The sequence below is a fragment of the Ovis aries genome, chromosome 11 (assembly GCF_016772045.2).
Source record: "Ovis aries strain OAR_USU_Benz2616 breed Rambouillet chromosome 11, ARS-UI_Ramb_v3.0, whole genome shotgun sequence".
Lineage (NCBI taxonomy): Eukaryota > Metazoa > Chordata > Mammalia > Artiodactyla > Bovidae > Ovis > Ovis aries.
Window position 1 is genome coordinate 39,269,419 of NC_056064.1, and position 20,359 is coordinate 39,289,777.

General features: G+C 38.3%; 1 protein-coding gene across 3 annotated transcripts in view; it reads right to left on the reverse strand.

The window, feature by feature from the left end:
- The window catches only part of FBXO47 (F-box protein 47), a 28,257-nt gene extending 12,297 nt beyond the window's left edge, over positions 1–15,960 (reverse strand). For all 3 annotated transcript variants that reach the window (XR_009595578.1, XM_060395571.1, XM_004012832.6), the window contains exons 1-6: positions 15,787–15,960; positions 13,137–13,343; positions 12,449–12,616; positions 7,692–7,768; positions 6,146–6,223; positions 3,077–3,185 (exon numbers count right to left, since the gene is read on the reverse strand). Coding sequence is in view for 2 of the 3 variants with exons in the window: in XM_060395571.1 (XP_060251554.1) it covers positions 3,077–3,185; positions 6,146–6,223; positions 7,692–7,768; positions 12,449–12,616; positions 13,137–13,317 (613 nt within the window). In the remaining variant the exon portion in view is untranslated. The remainder of the gene's footprint in view (positions 1–3,076; positions 3,186–6,145; positions 6,224–7,691; positions 7,769–12,448; positions 12,617–13,136; positions 13,344–15,786) is intronic.
- Positions 15,961–20,359: the final 4,399 nt, after the last annotated feature.

Below are 20,359 nucleotides of genomic sequence, written 5' to 3' on the forward strand. Positions count from 1 at the left end.
GCAAGTGAAGTCACTCAGTCATGTCCAGCTCTTTGCAACCCTGTGGACTGTAGCCTACCAGGCTCCTCCCTCCATGGGATTCTCCAGGCAACAATACTGGAGTGGGTTGTAATTTCCTTCTCTAGGGGATCAATTCCTTCTCCAAGGGATCTTCCCAACCCAGGGATTGAACCTGGATATCCCACATTGCGGGCAGACACTTCTGAGCTACCAGGGAAGCCCTCACACCAAGGCCATGTGTAAATAAGTATTTCTTGATGTGTTAAGTCAAGTAGCTCAGAAGTTTAGAGGAGAGAGATTATTGCAGGTCTAGGGAGATCAGGAAAGATCAAGTAAACTGGGTCTTAAAGGATGAAAAGGAGACATGGCATTTCAGGAAAAAGAGAATGAATGAAAGGTATGAGGTAGATATGTGTAAGAGGAATCTGTGATACAGAGCAATATCCTTGTACCAAACTGATAGAGAGTAGTAGGCAGTAAGTTTGGAAATGTAGGTTGGGATTAGTATATGAAGAGCAGGATAGTTTGGACTTTGAAGATATCAATTGCTTAGTGTGCTTAGTCCCTCAGTTGTGTCCGATTCTTTGCAACCCCCTGGACTGCAGCCCACCATGCTCCTCTGTCCATGGGGATTCTCCAGGTAAGAATACTGGAGTGGGTTGCCATGCCTTCTTCCAAGGGATCTTCCCAACCCAGGGATTAAACCCAGGTCTCCCGCATTGCAGGAGGACTTTTTACTAACTGAGCCACCAGGGAAACCCAAGAATACTGGAGTGGGTAGTATTTCTACTACTGGAGAAGTAGCTACCCTTTCTCCAGGGGATCTTCCTGACCCAGGAGTCAAACCAAAGTCTCCTGCACTGCAAACAGATTCTTTACCTGCTGAACTACCAGGGAAGATATCAGTTCAGTTCAGTTCAGTCGCTCAGTCGTGTCCAACTCTTTGTGACCCCATGACCTCTTTGCGTCAGGGCTGCCTGTCCGTCACCATCTCCTGGAGTTCACTCAGACTCACGTCCATCGTGTCGGTGATGCCATCCAGCCATCTCATCCTCTGTCGTCCCCTTCTCCTCCTGCCCCCAATCCCTCCCAGCATCAGAGTCTTTTCCAATGAGTCAACTGTTCGCACGAGGAGGCCAAAGTCCTGGAGTTTCAGCTTTAGCATCATTCCTTCCAAAGAAATTCCAGGGTTGATCTCCTTCAGAATGGACTGGTTGGATCTCCTTGCAGCCCAAGGGACTCTCAAGAGTCTTCTCCAACACCACAGTTCAAAAGCATCAATTCTTCGGTGCTCAGCCTTCTTCACAGTCCAACTCTCACATCCACCACAGGAAAAACCATAGCCTTGACTAGACGGACCTTAGTCGGCAAAGTAATGTCTCTGTTTTTGAATATGTTATCTAGGTTGGTCATAACTTTTCTTCCAAGGAGTAAGCGTCTTTTAATTTCATGGCTTCAGTCACCATCTGCAGTGATTTTGGAGCCCCCCAAAATAAAGTCTGACACTGTTTCTACTCTTTCCCCATCTATTTCCCATGAAGTGATGGGACCAGACGCCATGATCTTCGTTTTCTGAATGTTGAGCTTTAAGCCAACTTTTTCGCTCTCCTCTTTCAAGAGGCTTTTTAGCTCCTCTTCACTTTCTGCCATAAGGGTGGTGTCATCTGCATATCTGAGGTTATTGAGGGAAGTAATAAAGCTTTCTAATCAAGAGAAGGACATGATAAATTAATTTTGCTATTGTTTCACTGGGCTTCTATAACTACCTTAAAAAATTCTGCCATGATTTGTTTCATAATAAAATATTTTAAGCTGACAGAAAAACAGAGATACTATAACAAACACTGTATACTGATCATCTAGTTTTGTCAAATCTTGTTATATTTGCTTCAGAATTTAAAGAAAAAAGAAGCATTATTCACACAGTTAAAACTTCCTGTTTATCAGTCCCAATTCCCTTCTTCCCTAGAGATAATCACCATCTTGAATTGGGTTTTGTTCCTGCTGTATTAATCAGTGCTTTCTAGAGAAACAAAAGTAGCAGGATGTGTAAATATACATAGGATTTGTCTTGCTTATGCAGATCACTGAAGCTTGGCAAGTCCATAATCTACAGGGTAGGTTGGCAGGCTCCAACAAGGCAGGGACTTCTAATTCAAGTCCAAAGACAGTCTGCTGGCAGAATTCTTTCTTGTTTGGGGAGAAGAGTCATTTTCTATTAAAGCCTTCAAGTGATTGGATGAGGCCCGCCCACATTATGGAGGGTAATCTGCTTTACTCAAAGTCTACTGAGTTAAATGTCAATCTTTTCTAAAGAATAATTTCAAACATCTAGAATAATGTTTGATTAAATATCTGGGTACCATGGACTACCAAAGTTGACACACAAAATTAACTATCATACCTCCCAACTATGTTCTTATATTTTTTTACATATGTATATAACTATAAAGAATACATAGAACTATTTTACATGTTTTTAATATGTATATAAATGGTATCATATTAAAAGTATTATTTGGTAGCCTTTTCTTTCAAGTTATATTTTGGGATTTATCCATATTAAAAATACACATGGCTCTAGTTAACTCATTTTAACTATTAATGTTTTTTAATTGTATAAATATGCTACAATTCATTTATCCATTCTCTTGACAACAGGCATTAGGTTGTGGGCAGTCTTCCCTGTAATGCTCATTCTTATACATGTCTCCTTGTGCACACTATGGGAGTTACTTAGAGTGACATTGCTAAATTATAGATTTAATTTTTAAAATATATTTCAGGTATATATAAAGGTTTCAAGAATATTATAATGAACACCTTTGTATCCTCCACCAGTTTAAGTAATAAAATATTATTAATATGGTTGAAGACCCTCTGAGCTCATCTCTGTCTGTAGTTAGAGGCCACTTCTGCCTCACTATCTGATTTAGTGTTTATCATTCCCTTACATCTCTTCGTCCTCTTTCTACAAGTAAACACTGCAGTTTATTTTAAAATACACTTTAGAAATATATTATTTTTTTCTATTTTAATCTCTGTATAATGTTATCTCTGAATTTTAGTTCTTTACCTGGTTTGCTGCAGACAACTGTCTGCATCTTACGGGACAGATGAGTCAGCTCACATAAGAAATTATAAACACGATGGCATTCGAGTTCATCCCAACCTGCTGTTAAGGTCTGAGAATGATAAAACAAAGGAAACTTTGCAGATATTCAAACCATCAAATCAAAACATAAGTCACTATTGCCTTATGATCATCAACTGTTGCAGCCCAAAATCAAGGGTGATGTGCAATTTTTATCCAGTATGGGACTGTTAAAATTCATACGAAATTTTATACTAAACAAAACCTAGAAATGCTTCAAAATCCAATTTCTTTGTGGTTGCATTGAGAGTCTCTTTTCAGAGAACTAAATGGTATTGAATCCTGACCTCTGACAGTTATGAGGAAAATAACAAAGTAAGGCTCAAACCCTAGAGCACAACTTTAGATATCTGACTCACAACCATACCGTGGCTTAGTTTCAGACTACAGTAGAATTTAAATCAATCCCTTATAACTATACAGTGGAGGTGATGAACAGATTCAAGGGATTAGATCTGGTAGACAGAGTTCCTGAAGAACTATGGATTGAGGTTTGTAACATTGTACAGGGAGTGGTAACCAAAACCATCCCAAACAAAAAGAAAAGCAAGAAGGCAAAGTGATTGAGGTGGCTTTACAAATAGCTGAGAAGAGAAGAGAAGCGAAAGGCATGGGACAAGGGGAAAGATATACCCAAATGAATGCAGAGTTCTAGAGAATAGCCAGGAGAGATAAGAAAGTCTTCTTAAGTGAACAGTACAAAGTAATAAAGGACACCAGTAGAACTGGAAAGACTAGAAATCGCTTCAAGAAAGTTGGAGATATCAAGGAACATTTCATGCAAGTTTGGGCACAATAAAGGACAGAAATGGTAAGGATCGAAGAGGAGCAGAAGAGATTAAGAAGTGGTGGCAAGAATACAAAGAACTATACAAAAAAGGTATAAATGACTCAGATAAACAGACGGTGTGGTCACTTACTTAGAGCCAGACATCCTGAAGTGTGAAGTCAAGTAGGCCTTAGGAAGCATTACTACAAAGCTAGTGGAGGTGACTGAATTCCAGTTGAGCTATTTCAAATCCTAAAAGATGATGCTGTTAAAGTGCTGCATTCAAAAGTCTAGCAAATTTGGAAAACTGAGCAGTGGCCACAGGACTGGAAAAGGTCGGTTTCCGTTCCAGTCCCAAAGAGAGGCAATGCCAAAGAATGTTCAAACTACCTAACAATCGTACTCATTTCACATGCTAGCAAGGTTATGCTCAAAATCCTTCGAGCTAGGCTTCAGCAGTATGTGAACCAAGAAATTCCAGGTATACAGGCTGGGTTTAGAAAAGGCAGAGGAACCAGAGACCAAATTGCCAATATTCGCTGGATCATAGAGTAAACAAGGGAATTCCAGAAAAATATCTACTTCTGCTTCACTAACTACACTAAGTGGATCACAACAAACTGTGGAAAATTCTGAAAGACATGGGAATACCAGATCACCTTACCTGTTTCCTGAGAAAACTGTATGCAGGTCAAGAACCAAGTTAGAACCAGACATGAAACAACAGACTGGTTCAAAACTGGGAAAGGAGTATGACTGTATATTGTATATACAGCCTGTGTATATACATAAAGACTGTATATTGTTATCTTGCTTATTTAACTTCTATGCAGAGTACATCATTTGAAATACCAGGCTGGATAAATCCCAATCTGGAATCAAGACTGCTGGAAGAAATATCAACATCCTCAGATAAGCAGATGATACCACTCTAATGGCAGAAAGCGAAGAGGAACTAAAGAGCCTCTTGATGAGGGCAAAAGAGGAGAGTGAAAAGCTGGTCTGAAACTCAGCATTGTAAAAAAAGAAGATCATGACATTCAGTTCCATTACTTCATGGCAAATAGATGGGGAAAAGTGGAAACAGTGACAGATTTTCTTTTCTTGGGCTCTGAAGTCACTGCGGACAATGACTGCAACCATGAAATTAAAAGATGCTTGCTCCTTGGAAACAAAACTAGGAAAAACCTAGACAGTGTATGAAAAAGCAGCGACATCACTTTGCTGACAAAGGTCCACATAGTCAAAGCTATGGTTTTTCCAGGAGTCATGTACAGATGTGAGAGTTGGACCAGAAAGAAAGCTGAGTGTCAAAGAATTGATGCTTTCAATTGTGGTGCTGGCAAAGACTCTTGAGAGTCCCTTGGACTTCAAGGAGATCAAACCAATAAATCCTAAAGGAAATCAACCTTGAATATTCATCAGAAGGACTGATGCTGAAGCTCCAATACTTTGGCTACTTGATGCAAAGAGCCGACTCATTGGAAAAGATCCTGATGCTGAGAAAGCAAAAGGAGAAGGGGGCGGCAGAGGATGAGATGATTAGATGGCATCACTTGTCTTAATGGACATAAATTTGAGCAAACTCCGGGAGATAGTGAAGGACAACGAAGCCTCAGGTGTTGCACTCCATATCCGACTCTGAAACCCCATGGACTGTAGCCTGCCAAGCGTCTCTATCCATGGTATTCTCCACACAAGAATACTGGAGCAGGTTATCATGCCCTTCTCCAGGGGAACTTCCCAACCCAAGGATCGAACCTGGGTCTTTTTTGTCTCCTGCTTCAGCAAGCAGGTTCTTTACCACAAGTACCACTTGGGAAGCCCCATAATAAAATCAGTTGTATCTATCATTTCCCATAGTCACAACTTTTAAAATACAGTTGATTTCTAAAATCACATCCCAGTAACTAGCCCAAGACTTAAAATTCATTACACATCCACACTCTGTACCCCACAATATTTCCAGTCATTACAATTGGCTGGAAACTTCAAGGACATTGGAATAGAGCATATAAATGTTAAACATTTCTTACTAGTGAGAAATCCAAGAAGAAAACCTTAGGTGGGAAACATATTAACACATTCTCAAAACTTTACAATGTTATTTTGTTTTCTTTTTAGATTATTATCACTTTTATTATTTTACAGACAGATTACACACTCTACTTATTAACAGTTCAAAAAGAACTTTTTCTTCTTTCAGTAAATTAAAAATGTACCTGTAAAAATATGCCATAACATAATAATCCTACACATTGCAAAGGAGCTGCACATCCATTGAATTTAAAACAGGAAACCTATAAAGAGAACAACTATTAATTCCTCCTTTTCAGTGGAACTGTACAATGATTTGACATTCAAATTAAGTGGAAATATGCAATGACCTTTTCCAATCTTAACTGAAAATAACTAAAACACTATATAACTGATTAGCATCATGTTACATAGGTGGAAGATTATGAAAGAAGTATAAAACAAAGTCTCTGCCTCAAGGAGCTCACAATTTATTAAGGCCAATACACACACCTGAAGTTATCTTTACATTTCAGGTTAGAATATGTATAAATGCTACAATGACCAAATAAACATATCAGACATGATGAAATCAGGGAAAGGATCATTCTGAGAATGATTTAAAAAGCTTATGAAGGATGCAAAACAAGTAATGTTTTTGAGTGGGATTCAAATATAATGAATAGACAGTATTTGTAAGGAAACAATAAAGGGAAAATTATATAGAGGTAAAAATAAAAAGAAAGATATGAGCAGCTTAGTCAGGCTCAAGATAGTAGGAATTAAGCTTGCACTGTCAAAGTGAAGTTGCTCAGTCATGTCCAACTCTTTGTGGCCCCTTGAACTGCAGCCTCTCAGGCTCTTCCGTCTATGGGATTTTCTAGGCAAGAGTACTAGAGTGGGTTGGTTGCCGTTTCCTTCTCAGAGGATCTTCCCAACTCAGGGATTGAACCCAGGTCTCCTGCATTGCAGGCAGACACTTTACCCTCTAAGCCACCAGGGAAGCCCCTGTCAAAGGGAACCTAAATACTACCTGTGGACTTTGGACCTTATTGTGATGAAATTGAGTAACCATTGAAAGATTTTTAAGCAAGAAAATTAAACGATGAAAGTGATTCACCATACAGAATGTCCTGGGGAGTGAAGAAATGAATAGCAGGAAGATCATATTGGAAGTTGCTGTAATAACATAGAGGCTGAAGCTAATGCAAACACTGACATGAAAAAAGCCAGTGGAAACAGTTTGCATACTATTGACTGTAAAACTGAATCAGCAATAGTAGATATATATTTGGATTTATATAACAAAACTCAGTGTCTAACAGAGATTATGCCCTAACACATTAATATACATTTCCAAGTCATAAATTATCATAAAAGGTTTGTCATTTTATATATTAAAAATGCTTTTAATATTTAAACAGTAAAATGTTAACACTTGGAAATTATTTTCATTTTAATAAAATATCTACATCATCACTTTAAAACATCTTCAGAATTCCCACGAGGTAAAAATACTTTTACTACTTTGATAACCTAATAAACTTGAGAGTGAAAATACTCCTAACTACATTTTGGTGTTTCATAATCTGAGTACTTGGTAAAATATTAATTATCATCAATCAATTTCTAGTACTAATTCATGAAATTCCATGAAAATAAATACAGATTTAACATGAGTATAAGATAATTAACAATAAAACATCTTTACTGGAAATCAAGATTGTGACTAATTTAGAAGTATGATCTTACATCTGCAAGTATCTTGTGAATGTACTTTAGTCTTTCCTTTGTGGGTAGCAGCAACGTACATCTTTTAAATAGCAGACCTGAGAAAGTAAAGAGACACATGAAAAAAACAACAATAATGTAACTAACTTAAGAATATCTGTAACTCACAGCATAATGTTTCCTGAAAGTGAGATGTACCATAGTGGACTGTGAGTTGATATCAGTTGTTTTTAAGGGGAAGTTTGGGAGGAAGGGTGCACAATACTTGTAATACATGGTGTTTACCAAGGATGACTCTGGTATTCACCCAAGAGGCTATGACATGAAATCCTACAAAAAATTGTGAAATTGGTGCTATAGAATAGCATTTAAGAAAGTATTTCAATTTAAACTCCATGGACTATAGCCTGCCAGACTCCTCTGTCCATGGGATTCTCCAGGTAAGAATACTGGAGTGGGTTGCCCTTTCCTTCTCCAAGGGATCTTCCTGACCCAGGCATCAAACCCAGGTCTCCTGCATTGCAGGCAGATTCTTTACCCACTGAGCTACAAGGGAAACCTCCCAAAAGACAACAATAACCAAATACAAAACACAATTGGGAAACTCTGTCTTTATTCCATAGAAAACATATTCCAGTATCTCTTTTTTTCCCTGTATCTCTTAAAATTAACCTCATGTCCACAAGGGAAAATGTTTTAAGAGTTGCGAATGGAAAGAGTGAGAGAAGAGATTTTGTATTCTTTTCTCCAAATACTGTACAAAAACTTAGTCATAAGTACTTGAAATTTCAGAGATTAGAAGGCTTTTTTCCCTCGCAGAAAGTATCCAGTTTGGATGAAATATTTCTTTCTTTCTTTAAAGATATCCTTTTATGGGGCTTGCATGTTAAGAATGTATAGAATTTTGTGTTTACATTTTTTTTTTAAAGCCTTTAATTTCCCAGTGAGCTACGTAACTTGAACTACAGTGACAGGAAGTGTATGATTTGTTTTCTCTAACTTTAAGTGTTCTGTTCTCCTAAAATGGCAATATATTGTTAACATTCCTATAAGGGCAAATATCCTCAAACTAAAAATAAGATATATGGTAAGAAAACGCATACCTGAATATCATGACTTTCTTTAGCCTTCATCTTCTCTGCATTTACTTTTTTACATAATATAAAAAAACTTTATATATAAATTCTGTAGAATCTATGGGAATTGAACTTATTTTTAGAAGTTGCTATGTTTGGGCAACACATTACCAGGATTGCATTTTAAAGATAAACTCTTCTTATTTTTGTACATAAAAAGACATTTTCAGTGTTTGGTTTTCGGGCTGAGTTCTTTTCCTTTCATGTTCTGGCATCCAGTCTCAAGGCATATCATAGTTGGGGAATTGTAAACTCTAATTGCATGCTGGTTGTTTCTTAAAATGTAGAATGCCTATTTTTAAGGGTTGCAATTTCCCATAAAAACCAATTCTGGTTGACTTATTTATTTTTTAACACAGGTGCTCTGTTATACCCTTTAGAGACCAACTTCTTTAATTTCTTTTCACTAAAATAGATCAGATGTACTGTTCTTTTCACACTGGCCATCTGCTCTGTTTTGTATGAAGCAGCAAATTAAAATGTATAAACCTCAGAATGCAGAATTCTGAAAATGTTATTTTAATGTTGGAAAACAAGAACAGAGGAATGGCAATGTGAGGAAATGGTAAGTACATCAAACATTTATCTAAAGAATCAGTCATAAGCTAGCTGTCTGCACCAAATTTAAATGGAAGGTTGAAATCATTACACGAATAAAACCATATTTAAAAGCTACCTTTAAAGATCAACACATATCTGTATTTTTAACTGAATTATCCACATAATTGTCTTAATGCTTTTTGTTTGTGTGTTTGTTTATGCAATTGAGCCTGATCAGGGAGAAAAAATTCTTTCTAATTAAACTAAAGAATAAGCTTTTCCCAAGTACCACTTCCTCCACAACTGATGATGTTTGAAAAAAGATATTTACCATAAGTGGCAAAAAGTAATTGATGTATTCTTTTGCAAGCTTTACTAAGCTTAATTATAAATACTGAAAGCAATAACACTGTAACTAAATCACATACTTTTCATTTAGTCTTATTAAGTATACTTATCAAATACAGTTTGATGTATTTCACATCTATGCAGTCTTATTTCATTATTTAAAAACTAGGCATCCTTGGGCTACTAAAAGGTAATATTCACTTAACTTACTCTCAACATCAGATATTTTGTTTCATTGCCATGTTTTGATTAACTACAGGTAGGTTCATAATTAAACTGGTGTCATTAAGTCAAGTCAAAATTAGAATTTTATTTTAGCACTCAGGAAGAATGAAATCAATGAATGGGATGAAAGATATAAATGATTACAAATCCAGGGAAGAAACCGTCCACAACTTCCTTTGCTAAAGTTAATTTAATAATAGTATAATGATTTATTAGTAAATGCATAGCATCCTTAAGAGAGGAAACCATTGCTTCTGATAACAGAATAAGTGATTTTCCACAATAATATATTTATTTTATATTTTAAGAATTAGATTATGGTTGAAAAGGAAAAGAAATACAGAGATAAAACTCATCATATCCACACAAAGTTTTACATAGAAACACATCAGTTTCCTAAACTGGTAAGCCACCAGATGAAAAGCTTCAGTGACATTGTGTCCACATGAAGTCACAAGGACAGACACTTTAAAGTGCATTCTCATCTTTAAAGATAATGTAAGGGACTGCTGTCTGAGGAGGCCTTACAAATAGCTGAAAAAAGAAGAGAAGTGAAAGGCAAAGGAAAAAAGAAAAGATACACCCATCTGAATGCAGAGTTCCAAAGAATAGCAAGGAGAGATAAGAAAGTCTTCTTAAAGGAACAATGTGAAGAAATAGAGGAAAACAATAGAATGGGAAAGACTAACCTTTTCAAGCAAACTAGAGATAACAAGGGAACATTTCATGTAAAGAAGGTCTAATAAAGGACAGAAATGGTATGGACCTAAAAGCAGCAGAAGAGATTCAGAAGAGGTGGCAAGCATACATAGAAGAACTGTACAAAAAAGGTCTTAAAGACCCGGATGACCACAATGGTATGACCATTCACCTAGAGCCAGACATCCTGAAGTGTGAAGTCAAGCAGGCCTTAGGAAGCACTACTACAGACAAAGCTAGTGGAGGTGACGGAATTCCAGTTGAGCTATTTCAAATCCTAAAAGATAATGCTGTTAAAGTGCTGCACTCAATATGCCAGCAAATTTGGAAACTCAGCACTCGCCACTGGACTGGGACAGTGTTTATTCCAGTCCCAAAGAAGGCCATTGCCAAAGAATGTTCAGACTACCTAACAATCACACTCATTTCACATGCTAGCAGGGTTATGCTCAAAATCCTTCAAGGTAGGCTTCAACAGTATGTGAACCGAGAACATCTAGATGTACAAGCTGGGTTTAGAAAAGGCAGAGGCACCAGAGATCAAATTGCCAACATTTGCTGGATGAGAGAGAAAACAAGGGAATTCCAGGAAAACATCTGCTTCTGCTTCATTGATTGCACTAGAGCCTTTGACTGTGTGGATCACAATAAACTGGAAAATTCTGAAAGAGATGGGAATATGAGACCACCTTACCCATCTCCTGAGAAATCTGTATGCAGGAAAAAAAGCAACAGTTAGAACTGGACATGAAACAACAGAATGGTTCAAAATTCAAAAAGGAGTACGTCAAGGCTGTATACTATCACCCTGCTTAATTAACTTATATGCATCATGTGAAATGCTGGGCTGGATGAACCCCGTGCTGAAATCATGACTGCTGGGAGAAATATCAATAATCTCAGATTTGGAGATGACACCACCCCAGTGGCAGAAAGCGAAGAGGAACTGATCAAGTTTCTTGATCAAGGTGAAAAAGGAAAGTGAAAAAGCTGACTTAAAACTCAACATTCAAAAAATGAAGATCACGGCATCCAGTCCCATCACTTCATGGCAAATAGATGGGGAAAAAGTGGAAACAGTGACAGACTTTCTTTTCTTGTGCTCCAAAATCACTGTGGATGATGACTGCAGTCATGAAATTAAAAGACACTTGCTCCTTGGAAGAAAAGTTATGACAAACCTAGACAGTGTATTAAAAAGCAGAGACATCACACTTTGCTGACAAAGGTCTGTATAGTCAAAACTATGGTTTTTCCAGTAGTCATGCAGGGATGTGAGACTGGACCATAAAGAAGTCTGAGCACCAAAGAAATGATGCTTTGGAATTGTGGTGCTGGAGAAGACTCCTGAGAGTTCCTTGGACAGCAAGATCAAAACAGTCAATCCTAAAGGAAATCAACCCAGAATATTCATTGGAAGGACTGATGCTGAAGCTGAAGCTCCAATCCTTTGACCACCTGATGCGAAGAGCTGACTCACTGTAGAAGACCCTGAGGCTGGGAAAGACAGGGCAGCAGGAGAAGAGGGTGACAGAGGATGAGATGGTTGGATGGCATCACCAACAAGACTTTGAGAAAACTCCAGGAGATTCTGAAAGACAGGAACCCTGGTGTCCACAGGGTCACAAAGAGTTGGACACAGCTGAGCAACTAAACAATAAACAAAAGGACTGCTGTTAAGGGAAAGTCCTCACACTGGAAGAGTAAAGTGTCATGGAAATAGGAAGTATTCCATTTCCCACAGGCCTTATAGAATTGCATAATAAAACCCCCTTAATTAAAAGTATAGTTCTTTATCTGTTACAATTCTCATTATATTACATAAATTACCTAGAGATCTGTAGTGTTCCAACATAGTGGTGTCTTCTCTGTCAGGCAGCTCAAGGTCATGAAAATCCTGTAGTAAAAGTCTTTTGCTTCCTGATGAGGTTGAGATATAATTAATAACGTGTTGGCTGACTGTTTTGGACACCATGCTTAGCATGCTGATATCCTTCACTATTAAAAGAAATATACATATATACATATATGTGAATGGCTTAAATACAAGAACATCACTATTAGCAGTCTATGAACTTACAGATTAGCTCATTAATAATACTACTATTAATAATACTACTAAAATAAATAATTAAAGGGGGGAAAAGGGAAAAATCTTAAAATTGTTTGAAATCTCGTTCTCAATGAATTAGAAACATTTGGGGATGTAACAGTCAAATTACCATGTCATTATAATTAGAAGCATACTTTAAGGAGTCTGAGTATCATATTTTCTCTGAGTACCACTTACCTAACAATGATGAAATTTAAAAAAATAAACTAAATGTGAAGACAGAGAGGGAGGCCTGGTATGCTGCAGTCCATGGGGTTGCAAAGAGTTGGACGTGACTGAGAGACTGAACTGAACTGAACTGAACACCATTAGCATTCTAGCAGGGTCTAAGATGACAAACTACTTCTTGGGGAAAATAAAATATTTCAGTGTCCATATTGCCTATTTATAGTCGCCAAACCTCACCTGACAAATATTTTAGAATTATTTGGAATATTTCCAATGGCAAGGCTTTAAAATTTCCAAGCGTTGATAAGGGCTGAGAATCTGGGTCAAAGGTGTTGGAAAAATAGCTGGATCGACGATTACTACGTCTATATTTCTGGTTAGGAATCAAAGTGAAACTGGTATTTACTCTAGACGCCATCCTCTTCCTTATCTCATGAATTTATTCTGATTAGAAAAAAAAAGCACAAGAGACAAAGAGAAAAGGAAATTATATTGATGAAGCGATGTTGTTTCTTTAAATGGAAAGATTCATATTTTGATAGGTAACAGTTATCTCTCTACAGTTACAGAACTTTTAATGTGATGTCCAATATATGGCATTCCAACCAGTAGAGTCTATTTATTCATTCCAGCATGATATGAAATATTTAAAAATCTTTTCCCTCTTACACAGATATTTCAGACAGAGTTTTAGTAGAAAATGAGGTATGTATTTAGATGAAATGTATTCTAAGAAAACAAGTGTGACATTTTCAAAAAGCAAAAAAATTAACACAAAAATTATCATTTCAATCCATTCAATATTTGTCAATTAGTATGTTGTTTTTACTTTAATTCTTAAAACATTCAAAGTATTAATATAGAATTAAAACTTTTCTGTTTTTTAAAAACTTAATACTGACATATTCTTTTGTTGGAAACAATAAAAACAGATTAAAAAATAGACTTTAGTTTGCAGCTTTTTAAAACTGACTAGCTCTAACAGATTAAGATGGTTTCATTATGATTCACTATGTGTGGTGAAATCAAAGTTTTGTAAAATTAATAAGACTAGAATAAATTAATGAATAATTTTCCCTCAATTCCAATTTTGTTTAATAACAGCTAATAATGAAACTCCAATACTTGGCCACCTGATGCGAAGAACCGACTCATTGGAAAAGACCCTGATGCTGGGAAAGATTGAAGGTGGGAGGAGAAGGGGATGACAGAAGATGAGATGGCTGGATAGCATCATTGACTCGATGGACATGAGTCTGAGTAAGCTCTAGGAGCTGGTGACGGACAGGGAAGCTTGGTGTGCTGCAGTCCATGGCATTGCAAAGATTGGACACGACTGAGTGACTGAACTGACAAGTCTTAGGAAAGATCTACATAACTTATTTCAAACTAAACATTTCCTAGAAAGAATTTTATTGAAGTTACTAGTAATTCACTTACACTAAACAATAATTCTTTAAAAAAAATGTTATCACAGTGACTTTGTGTCATTCCTTTTCCTATTCAGAAAACACTCTTTTGTAAACATACATGCATATGTACACATGCATAACTCCAATCTAGGGCTCCTTATTTCTGAAGAAACAACTAAGACATTCCATCAAAGAGTTACAAATATATCTGACCAAAATGCATTTTCTCCTTTTGGCACAAAATTGCTGAAAAACCACATTGCTACTTAGTCATCTAAAAGGTTACATGTCAATTTACACCAATTTAAAATCAGCTGTATAATTGAAAATGTGGCCAAGAAATTTAGTGCTTAGTGAAAAGCATATTGTGAATTTCCCTTAAAACTATACCCTACATAGTGCTTTGCTAGTAGATATTTTAAAATAATCATTAAAATTACACAAGTAACATGCACTGTCAAAAATTTTTACAAAATACAGCAAAACAAAAAGAAGAAAATTAAATTCATTTGGTTTTTAGCACAAAATCAAGCCCTTTGGCTTATAACATTCTAGAGTTTTCCATATATGTTTTTTACAAAAACAGAGGAAATCTCCATTCACACTATTTTGTAATCCTTTTCAGTTGTAATTAAAATTGTCATTTCTTTCCATACCAATATTTATATTTCTACAAGTATATATTTTTTAAAGGACTGCATGGGATTTCACCAAATGAAAGAATATTAATTTATTCAATCCATAAGACTGTTTTTAACTTGTCACAGTAGGCATTTAAGAGCATTTTTCATTATAGTAAAATATACACCTGGCCTAGGTTTTGTTCTGTTTCTCTGAGCACTGTGTAACCTGGGGCTTGGGTGGGAGCCTGTGGGCTCTTCAGAAACTCACTGACACCTAAAACCTAGGGGGCTTTAGTATGTCAACCACACACTGTATATATTTTTAAACCTCTGAGAGGAGTTAAAACACAGTGATCTAAATTCTGCCAAAACTAGTCTCCTCTTACAATTCCTTCTTTAACAAGACTTTCTGAAAATCCTAAAGGTGTAATCCCAAATTATTTCTGGTTTCCTCTCAGCCCTCTAGAGAATGAGAATCACGAACCCAAATAATCGTAATACGATGACGTTTCAATGCCCTGTTCCATCTCACTACTTTTGCCCACGTTTGAAAGGCTTTAAGTACCTCTTGGATGAACTTTTCTCCCTCTTCTCTGATAAAACCTTCCGAGAGCAATTCACTAGGATTTCTATTTTGTTTTAACATAGGAAAACCCTTTGAAGAGACCCATCCCCCCCTCTGCTCCGGAATAAGCTCAAAATATCTTCAAAGAGGTAAACTAGGGAGGCCATAAAAGAAAAACTTTCCAATTTAAGAGTCAAACCACACTGGGATGCATTTTTGACTGTCTCCAGTCCATGGAAAGATGAAACTATCTCCAGAAATTATTGGGGAAAAAAAATTTTTTTTACCACAGATTTTGACAGTTTTCCGGTTAAAGGATCACAGGAAAATGGGACTTAGTCGTTCTGCCCCACCTCCTCAAATTTCTTAATATTTAGAAAAGAAAGTATTTCCGCAAGGTTTTGCCGCCAGGAAGAGGGAAGGTCCGGCTCCCGTCGGCTCCGAAGCTGCGTTCCAGTCTCACAGGCGCCCCCTTGGCCTCGAGAATGTTTTAGAATCCTCCCAGGAGCCCCAGCGGGAAGAAGGCCCCGCCCCCGGACCCCATAGTGCCGTCCTCCCTAAGGAATATTTTAGAACCCTCCCTGAGCTCCCTGAGAAAGGAGACTCCGCCCCTTATAAATATTAAGGAACACCCACCCACTTCATGAATAATCAACGAGGACGTAGTAGGTCCTTGGTGCCAGAACCTAAGCCAAAGCCACTCGTTGCTTCAGGCTGATAACAGGAAGGGGTGGGGCCGTTAGAAACAGGAGTGCGTGCGTGCTAAGTCGCGTCAGACTCTGCGACCCCATGCGCTGTGGCTCGCCAGGCTCCTCTGTTCATGGAATTCTCCAGGCAAGAATACTGGAGTGGGTTGCCATTCACCCAGGGATCGAACCGGCGTCTCTCAAGTCGCCTGCATTCGGGTTCTTTACCACTACCGCCATCTGGGAAGCCCAGAAACGGGAGGGGAGGATGCAAAATGAAGAGCCCCAATCTGGTGAACCGCACATCTGTTCCAAACAATTTCCTTTCCTTTTAACCTAGTTTTAAACCGGGTTTTAAATCCACGCCCCCCACCCCCTGGTGGCTCAGACGGTAAAGAATCCGGCTGCAATGCAGGAGACCTGGGTTTGATGCCGTGGGGAGATCCCCTGGAGAAGGGAACGGACTCCTGTATTCTGGCCTGGAGAATTCCATGGACAGAGGGACCTGGCAGGCTAGTCCATGGGATCACAAAGAGTGACTCCACTGAGCCACTTTCACTCCCCCTCACCCCGCCCCCACCCCCAAGCCAAGAGGGTAAGTTACGAAGTAACAAGAGCTTTCGTGAAAACTCATTTTGGGGAAAACCCCCAACGTTCCTTTTTAAACCTATCTGGGTGTGCCTAGAACAAAGAAGGATGAGTGCCTCCAGCATCTCAAGTTGGAGTCCAAGACAAATCTTCCTTGCTTGGTCCTCCTCCTTCCTTGAAGAATAAGTTCTCATTCATTTATTCATTCATTGGCAATTTATTGAAACCTGCTTTGGGCCAGTCACAGGATCAGGTCCTAAAGATACAACCGAAAACAAGTCATATGTGTTCTGCCTTACTGGAGCTCATTAGTCTAATGGAAAATATAGAATGAGCAGACAAAATAAACTACAGATAGCAATGTTATGGAGGAAATAAGGCAAACAAAATATGAAAGTTGGAGGCAGGGAGTGTGTACCTATTTTAGATGGACTGGTCTGAAAGATCCCTTTGAAGAGGTTACATTTAATTTGAGAGCTAATGGAGAAGGAGCCAGTCAGGAGAGGGCATGGGAGAAAAGGGAACAGCAATATAGATTTCGGTTTGTTCTAGGTATTTGCAAGCCTGGCTGGCAGAGTTTAGCAAGCAACTAGGAGTGACTCTATGGAGATCCTGGAGAGGCAGGACAGATGTGATGTGCAGGATGTCATATAAAGGCCCTAAATGAGAGCCAACTTAGAACACAGTAGGCTCTTCCTGGTAACTCAGCTGGTAAAGAATCTGCCTGCAGTGTAGGAGACTCTGGTTTGATTCCTGGTCAGAAGAGCCCTTGGAGAAGGAATAGGCTACACACTCCAGTATTCTTTTGTGAAGCATCTCCATGAACAGAGGAGTCTGGCGGGCTAAGAGTCAGACAGCACAAACTCCTGTCTTTGCAGACCCACTCCACATTATATGCAAGAAATTAAGATGTACCCACATCCTCAGTAAAATAAAATATATAAGTAACTTCATAAAGGTTGAGATGAAATTTAGGATTAATTGACATATATCATGTAGTCACAGACATTCATTAATTTTGACTTACAAAGTTTTTTGTGGAAAAGGAAATGGCAACCCACTCCAGTATCCTTGCCTAGGAAATCCCATGGACAGAGGAGCCTGGCGGCCTACAGTCCATGGGGTTGCAGAGTTGGACACCACTGAGGGACTGAGCATGCAGTGTTTATTAAAATTTGAGCTCTTTGGAGCATCCCCTGGTTCTTGGTTCTGCAGTCTTCTCTGGGGCCCTTCATGGAGCTGACTGGGACCAAGTCACCTCATGCAGCTGCATTTCTTTCTAGAGCACCTAGCCCTTTAGATTGCTGGCTCTGAGAAACAAGTACTGTGTGAACTGTGCTTGTAGGGCTCTGTTAGGAGGGCCACACAGGAGAAGGTGGCCGCGGGCCCACAGTGTCCACCATAAGCTAGGTAGAAAGACGTGTTTGTTCTGCAGCGTGATGAACACACTGCCAAATCTCCAGACAGTCCAGAGGGTCAGTTGTCAAGCAAATGAGCACTTTTGAAAAGTAGTTTTGCAAGATCCATCAAGAACCACAAAAATATTCATACTTATTTACCCAGTAATCCCACTTCTAGAAACCTTTTATAAGAAAAATCAGAGATGCTATAAAAGGTTTATACATGAGAACAGTAACCCCAAGACAGGGAAAACTCTGCAAACATTCATCATATGAGAATGACTAAATAAATTATGCCTCTTTACACTACAATTTTGTTCATTATTAACAATATCCTTTCAAAGATTAAAAAATCTTCATTAAAGATTTTTCATTGAAAAATGACATAGGATATAAAATTAAGTTTTAAGAAAGTTATGATATGACTCCAAATTTAAATATTCTGTTTGTATATATATATATACACACACATACATTTTAAATATATAAGTGAATTAAAAGACTAGACAGAAAAAAAAAAAGATTTTTGGAGCTACTTCTTTTTTTCCTCTTGTTTTTTATTAGGTCCATGACAAGATATCAACCTCTAGGCCTCTAGTGCCTAAGGGATACAAAGATACACAGTGATAAAAAAAACTTAGATTTTATTCAATGTCATGGAAAGTCATGGAGGTCTTTTAAGCAGAGAGTGATACAATCTGACTTACATCACTTAAAGATTGCACTGGCTTTTGTGTGGAGAATGAATGAGGCTGATGAGGGTAGAAGAGGTAAGATCTATTAGAATTGTTGTGCAGGGTTGGAGTGATTGCCCTGGAAAGACAGATTAGAGATATTTTGGGGGGATAAAAGTAACTGAATTTGTTGCTGGACTGGATATGGGAGGGAGGAAAAAGGAGATAGGGATGATTCCTAGCCTTCTGACTTCCATAAGTGGATAGATGTTAATTTCATTTACTGAGATACTCAAGGCTGGAGTTGTTCTAGCAGAAAATAAAAAGTTTAATTTTGCAGATGGTAAGTCTGGTGTATCTATGAGATATCAAGGAAGACGTCAAGAAGGCAGTTGAATTACATCTGGGGGCTCGAGGAAAAAAATCTGGGTTGGATATATAAACTTAAGAGTTTTCTGCAATAGAAGAACAGAATATCTTCAGAGATTGGGAAAAGGGAGACAGTGAAGCTCTAGACCACCTACTGAATCAGAAGCTGCTTTTTTCTTTTTCTTTTTGTCACACCTGGAGGCATGTGGGATTTTAGTTCCCAATTAGGGCTCAAACCCTTGCCCTCTGCCTTGGAAGGGCAGAATCTTAACCACTGAACCACCAGGGAAGTCCTCAGAATCTGCATTTTAAGAAAATCCACAGTCAAGTTTGATATATACTGATTTAGGCCATTTCACAGGCCATCTCCTCCTTTTCAACGCTTTAAAATTCCTAAATGAGAAATATTTTTCCTCTTTTGAAACGTCTTCATTCTTTGCTTGTACTGAAACTGTGCAGCTCAGATTGGGACTTGAACCTACAGTCTTTTAATTGAGATCACACCTGGTCTTAGAATCTAATGAAGCTCAGTTCTCGATGTCTCCTGGCAGAATGAATTCAGTGAGAGACAAAGTGATATGTAAGAAGTGGATTTATTTAGGATGGCCTCCACAGAGTGTGTGGAGAGTCTTCCCTGGTAGCTCAGACAGTAAACAATCTGCCTGTAATGCAGGAGACCTGGGCTTGATCCCTGGGTTGGGAAGATCCCCTGGAGAAGGGAATGGCAACTCACTCCAGTATTCTTGCCTGGGAAATCCCATGGACAGAGGAGCCTGGTGGGCTACAGTCCATGGGGTCACAGAGAGTCAGACACGACTGAGCTACTCTCACTCACTGACTCCAGAGTGTGGGCCATCTCAGAAGGTGAGAGGCCCTGAAATAGGGGCTGGACTATTTCATAGGCTAATGAGTGGGAGGATTATTCCAACTATTTTGTGGGGAGGAGGGGCAAGGGAGAGGGTGGGCATTTCCAGGAATTGAGCCACTGCCCACTTTTTGGACTTTTATGGTTAAGCTCTGGACTGTCACAACACTGACATATTCAGTGTCATATTTAGCTAACATATTACAATGAACATATAATGAGGCTCAGGGTCTACTGGAGCTAGTTTAGCTCTAATCAGTTTTTGTCATGTCCTATAA